Below are 6,685 nucleotides of genomic sequence, written 5' to 3' on the forward strand. Positions count from 1 at the left end.
ATAGAGAATCAACATTTGAAAATCCAACTAAGAACAAGAACAAGAAGGGGGAAAAAATCAAATCTAGAAAAAGAAAAGCATTCATTTTTTAAAAGCAAAATAATATAGAAACACATTAAAACCCCTTAATTGGGGCCAAACACATCAACTGCCACAAATGTTAAAAGGCACTATGACCACAAACCCAAGATTTTTAGCTAGAATGTTTTCTTGCATATTTGCTTCAGATCTGAGAGTTGAATAGAACTTAATTCTGAACATTCTACTTCTCCAGCATCACAACTTATTCAATTAGATGGTTCAAAAAGACAGAGTCCAAACGTTCTTTATTAATGTCCCTAAATTCCAGCTAATGCTACAAATATGAACAATCAACATTCACGCCTTGATACCCAAAAGGAAAAAAAAAAATGAAGTTTGATGGTACAAATCAGAGAAAAGGGCATACCATCTGCAGAGGTTGAGCGGATGGAAACTCAAATCTAGACTCAAACTTATTGCCGAGTGCTTTCTAGTTTAAATTCTTCAAGCTGTGGCACTAAGAATTTGCTCTATTTCCTCCAGCGACCGCCCCTTTGTCTCAACGATATTACGAGCTACATACAATACAGCAAGCAAACAGACGAAGCCAAATCCGAAGTACACTGTACTGATGCCAAACTTGTTTACGAAGCTCAGGAAATAGAGGCCGATGAAGAAGTTTGAGATCTGATAGGGGAGCAGCAATACAGTAAAATTCACAAACAATATGATAGCAAATAAATTAAACGCTATGATCTTCAAATATCCGTGTAGTCGATCTATCCTGATATCGTGTGTGCATGGCTAGGTTAGGTTATTCTTCTCATTCTCATTCTCATACGATATTTCCTTTCATTTGTTGGATGAGGGAGAAAATGATGGTGCAAAGCAAACTTTGTGAATCTTAATAATCTAGTTCCTATTATGCATCCTCATCTCTTGGTCTAAGTCTACTGTTTACCAATGTGCCATGAAATAAAACACAAAGGAAGTGTCGTTGAGAAGATATATAGAGCTCTTTCAAGTAGGTACACTGATATTGAAAGGCATTATTTCGAGAAACTTACCCAATGAGTTCCTAAAGATAAAGCAACAGCTTTCGCTCGGATTCTCGAGGCAAATATTTCTGGTAAAAGAAGGCCAGGGACTGGACCCGCCCCAAGCGAGAAAGATAATACATAGCTGCAAAATGAAGTTCAAATGTCATCATCTAAACATGATAAAGAAAGATACAAGCTATCCATCTCGGAGAATATGAATAATGTCTGCAAGTCTTACAGCACAGTCCCAAGGACTGCTAGAGTGCTGGAATAGGGAGCCAAGGCACTCCAACTGAAGGTAAGAGAGAGCAGCAACATAGATGCAGCCTAAAACAGTAACCAAGGATAATGTCATCTCCCAAGAGATATTCGAATTAATCACTCGTGCGGACACATAAGTAAATAACATACCATTCCACAAAAGCTAATGGTCAGAAGACTTTTCCGACCCTGGCGGTCCATCAAAGAAGACGCAATAGTCGTGCCTGGAAGGAAGGATATTACTCATCTCATTTTACAAAAGAACATGTAGATACATAGAAGCTAGCATCCCAAGGCTTAGTAAGAAATGACTAAGAACTAACCGAAGACATTTGCCGCTGCAACAAGAGCACTAGCTGCAATGTCAGAAGCAACTCCAGCACTACGAAATACTGAAGTCGAGTAATATACCACAGCATTAATCCCAGATAACTGCTGCAACAGGAAAAGTGCAGCACCAATGCTAACAACTGCAACAAAATATGTTAGCAAGAACTGGCAAAAGGCTAAATCATCTGATATTGAGTGCATTAAATCGCATCCTATACCAACCGAAACTGCAATATAAAAGTAGTAACCCAAAAAGATTTTGAAGAGGCTAAACTCTCTAAATACTACCGATATGAACTTTTTCTCAATATTCATGCCTACTACAAAGCACAGGCAGACAATAACGAACCATCCAATTCATTTTCGTGAAGCACAAGTCTCAAGAACATTAACTGCAAATCGACTGGAGTGATCAAAGACGGAGACAACCCAAGAGGCCGAATACTTGGACCGAAAAAAAGGCATAAAAGAGCACAAATATAGTTGGAGAAGTAAAATTTGACCAAATTATTGAGATTACCCTTCCAATAGCGGCTACTAAACAGATCAGACCACCCTGCTTCAGGTTCTACAGAACCTTGACTTGCCACTGTGAAGTCTTGAATAATTTCTGCTACTCTCTCTTTTCCATAGAGTGTTTTAATAGCTCTCTCAGCCTCTGGAAGTTTCCCTTGCTGCACAAGATGATTGCCACTCCACTTTATGCATTATTATGGATTACTAGAAAATAATGTATCGTTCCGGTAAAGTAATTCGTGATTTACAGTAGGTAACCTGATAAAGCCAACGTGGACTTTCTGGAGATATTGCCATCCCAACTGCTAATAGAATGGATGGAACCATAGAAATACCAAACATTGTCCTCCACCTGATAAGAAGAATTCACATATGATAATAATCTGAAAGGGATACACAACGTTATGCTCACAACATGAAATGTATATAAATAAATTATCTCACCATAATATAACAAGAGTCAGATTCTTTTATTAAATGAATTCAGTTCACCTATGTCGACTCTCCAAAGCAAAGAGATTCAATGAACAATTAAGGATGACCTTGAGCCACAATTTTCATCAATGCATCACAATCATACTAAAAGATGAATGCTCACAACATTTGAGGCACTACAAAGATGAAAGATCAACCAGATGCATTTCAATATTGAATGACTTCCTACCAACTTTTTAATGAATCAAAATGTTGGTCCAATCCTTTCTCAAATGTAATTCAAATACAAAACATGAAACACAAATATATTGTTGAACACAAATATATGCATATAAATATAAATGCTTTTATCTTCTTATTCAAAATTTTTGGTCTTATATGCAAGTAAATAGTTCACTAACTTAAAATATATATATATATATATATGTAACTAACAATGATCGAAGGAAAAAAAATTCATTGAAGATTATGATTCATAAAATTTAAAGGATTAGAGTCTAAAAAAAGAGTAGCATGAAACGAGAAACAAATAAAATAAACTGACTTTATTAATTTACAAGCATGAATAAGAATATTTAAAATTATAACATAAATATTTTTCACTAGAAAAATTAAGGGAAAAATAGTAGATATGAACTATACATACCAAGCAGGGTTTCCTACCAAAGGTAATCCAGCTACCAACGCTGTAAGGATTCCAACACAAATAAAAAGTTGATTCACAGATCCCAGTGTTCCACGTATTTCAGTTGGAGAGATCTACATATTGTTTTCAACAGAAGATGTAAAATAAGCTCAAAAAATGGAGATTTGATAATAATATCAAAATTTATATAACGCAAACTTTTAATAAAAGATACCTCAGATATGTAAAGTGGCACAATAGCTGATGAAATACCAATGCCGAGACCTGTGAGTAGACGTCCAATTATCATAGTTTGCACACTCTGGGCAGTAGCACTGCGAATTTTTTACATCACATTAAGTGTTTGCTTCAAAAGACCACACTTCCATACGGTGACATAAGATACCAACCATAAAATTGCTCCAACTGCAAGTGGGATTGCATCCAACTGAAAACTCCTAGTTCTGCCAAACTTGTCAGCCAATGTTCCGCCAACAAAAGATCCAATTGTGGCACCAATAAGGAGTGTACTGACAATCCATCCTACAAAAATATGTCATATCATAGAAAGCTGAGATTGATAGTCATCTAGAAGCCATGAAAATAAGAGCTTAGAATAAATTTTAGTTTCTGAAATTCACAAGAAACACTTAATAGTAACTTCCCAGAATTTCTTTAAAAGAAAATAGTAGTAAGAGAACTTCCCAGTTCATCAAATCAAGCAAGTGATGTGGGTGAAAATATACTTCTAAAAACTATTAGATGCATAAATTGTGGATATGAGATAGATAGAGAAAGAGAGTGTCTCTGAAATATATTACAATCCTTGCCTTGTACGACAGTATTTTCCAAAATTCCAAGATCCTTGGAGAGGTACTCGAGGGCACCATTTACCACCCTGAAACAAACAAATAATGTAACTTTAAACCTTAAACAGAATAATAAGTTATCCACTGACCCTTTTTTCTCTCATTTCCCTTTTTCTGATCTCTTCTTTTTTTTTTTTTTTTTTTTTTTTTTTAGGTGGGGGAAGCTGCAAATATATTTACTCCATGAAAATGGTACCCGAGATGGTAACCGAATAAAATGGCTCCTAAACAAGCAACACCAACGAATGGCAGAACAGTTCCAGAAGATTTGCCTGTAGGCTTGGCAGGAACGACACCCTCCACATCCTCACCTGCAATATATAAACAAGTTAGTGGCAACAGCATGCCCTGTTCATTAAAGGCCAAAGTATTATGTTATAAATTTGATCTTCAATATCAATATGCAAAAATACATCATCTTAGCCTTAAACATCTTTGTAAGTAATTGCCATATACTCTTTCCCTTGAGGTTGGAGGTTCAAATTCTCCTACCCCACATTTGTTGTATTTTAGAAAAAAAATCATGCCACATAAACGAAAAAGTCTTTGTGAAAAAATCATTATTGCAAGAAGCCCATGAAAATCAAGACATGGTTATGGAATTCCACCTTTTGAAGAACAGGTGTGATTGATCAATGTCAAACAAAGATGTGAAGAAAATGTTTCTTCCAAAAGCACTTACAGAAGAAGCGCTTTCAGTTTTAAAATCACCATTTGCAAAAGCCATTCCACACACAATATAGGTAAAACACTTTCTCAATAGACATTATGGAAGAAGCAGTCTAAAAGCATTTTAAAGTACTTTTAGAAATTTAAGAATCACTTCTGACCATAAGAGTGCCTTTGAACTTGAAGAAGCATTCTAAATCCACTTTAAAATGCTTTTTTAGTGTTATTAGAAACTTCAAAATAATTTTTGGCCACACAGCCAAACAGCATGTTTTTTATTACTCAACACCAAAAGTCACACCAAACTCACATACAATGAACATGGACCTATGGATGAAATCTTAGAACTCGAGGATACAGTCGTACAACGTATAGAACAGTAAGGTAGTGACCCATGGATGAAATCTAACCCATCAAATGAGAAACATGTGAACACACTTCAACAGACAATTAAATACCAACTACGGTGAAGCAAAACAAGTTCAAAGAAACATAGAAAAAGAAGTAGAAGCAGAACAAAGATTGGACGAAGTGGACCCAAAGTGGCAACCAGTTAAGTCAAAGTCAATTCCTCAAGTGACATTGAGATTCATCACATCATTCTAATGGAGTGAATAAAAAATTCAAAACCCAATTGAATGAAGCAGGGTAAAGATAGACAGAGTACCATAAGCGTGTGTCTTGAGTGACTGATATTTAGCAGAAGGACGAGAAATGCCATCAAATCCAAGTCGAATACGTCTCATCTCAGTCTCCATGGTTTCAGAGCCGAAGCTTAAACCACAGCAACCATTTCTTTCAGTCATTCGAAGGCTTCCCAATCCCAAACGCCTTCCAGATTCCCCCAAAACCCTTCGGTTTTGAAACCCAGAAGAACAACTTGCGCCACTTTTGACCAACGCCGAAGCCTGCATTCTTTCTTAACCCCACTGAGAAAATTCCACACACCCCAAAAAGTCAAATCCATAAATTAATGAAACCCCATTAACCAATTCAAAACTAAATTAATGAATTTACCCCCAAAACCCGAGTGGGTACTTAACTCCTTTGTGTGTATGCAAAGCAACCAAATGGTTCGATCTTCCATGTTCACAGAGAAAGGAAATAACAGAGAGAAATGCACATACCCGAAATGAAACCCACAAAGCAAATCGTTTAGCAGATTTCTGATTGGAGACTCTGCAAGCAAATTTCAATCTGTTCTTCTTTATCTGAAGTGGGTTTTATCAGTGACAGCGAAGAAATGCTTTGAAGAATCCGCAAGAGCAAAAAGGAGAGAGAAAAGAGAGTGAAGGGTGTTTTACTAAGAACAGAACCGATAAGAAAAATGAAAGGAAAGTAAACCAAACAGAAGAATCCGATTGTTTACGGCTCTTTCCACTTTCTTTATTAAGCTTCTCTATTCCATGAATTGGATCGGATCGGATTGCTCATAAATTTTTCTTCGTTGAAATGCACTAATTAACTTAACCTTTACATGATTCGAAAAGATGAAGATCCCGTTGTTTACTCGACAGTTGAGTCCACGCTGAGCCATCGCAATTCGCAACAAACTGCCGATAGATCTTTTTTCTTTTTTCTTTTTTACTGTATGTAGTTGAGATGAAACTTAAATGGTTAAATATAGAAGTCTCAAATTTATGCAAATATGATGAAAATATAAAAAATTTAAATTAACAAATTTATGCAAATATGATGAAAATGTAAAAAATTTAAATTAACAAATTTAAAAAGAATTTGTGTAAAAAATATAAAAATAACAAATTTAAATTAATAAATAAATCAGATATACTTTTTAAATAAATTAAAATTTTTATTATTTATATTATATTCACCTTATTGATATTTTATTATGTTTTTTCATGAATTTTTTACAATTAAATGAAAATGTCGCTTCACTCTTCGTCGATATTAGATTA

General features: G+C 35.2%; 1 protein-coding gene across 1 annotated transcript; it reads right to left on the bottom strand.

The window, feature by feature from the left end:
* Positions 1 to 266: 266 nt before the first annotated feature.
* PGLCT (plastidic GLC translocator) lies at positions 267 to 6,357 on the bottom strand. Its single transcript, XM_039047165.2, has 14 exons — positions 5,894 to 6,357; positions 5,434 to 5,695; positions 4,294 to 4,408; positions 4,059 to 4,126; positions 3,639 to 3,771; positions 3,464 to 3,563; positions 3,250 to 3,362; positions 2,427 to 2,520; positions 2,173 to 2,326; positions 1,646 to 1,792; positions 1,473 to 1,546; positions 1,300 to 1,388; positions 1,089 to 1,203; positions 267 to 708 (listed from the first exon to the last, which is right to left on the bottom strand). Exons 2-14 carry the CDS (start codon positions 5,678 to 5,680, stop codon positions 526 to 528), a joined length of 1,632 nt encoding a protein of 543 aa, XP_038903093.1. The 5' UTR covers positions 5,681 to 5,695; positions 5,894 to 6,357; the 3' UTR covers positions 267 to 525.
* Between the last annotated feature and the right edge of the window lie 328 nt (positions 6,358 to 6,685).

This window comes from Benincasa hispida, chromosome 1 (genome assembly GCF_027475165.1).
Source record: "Benincasa hispida cultivar pf3 chromosome 1, pf3_genome.v1.1, whole genome shotgun sequence".
Taxonomy (NCBI): domain Eukaryota; kingdom Viridiplantae; phylum Streptophyta; class Magnoliopsida; order Cucurbitales; family Cucurbitaceae; genus Benincasa; species Benincasa hispida.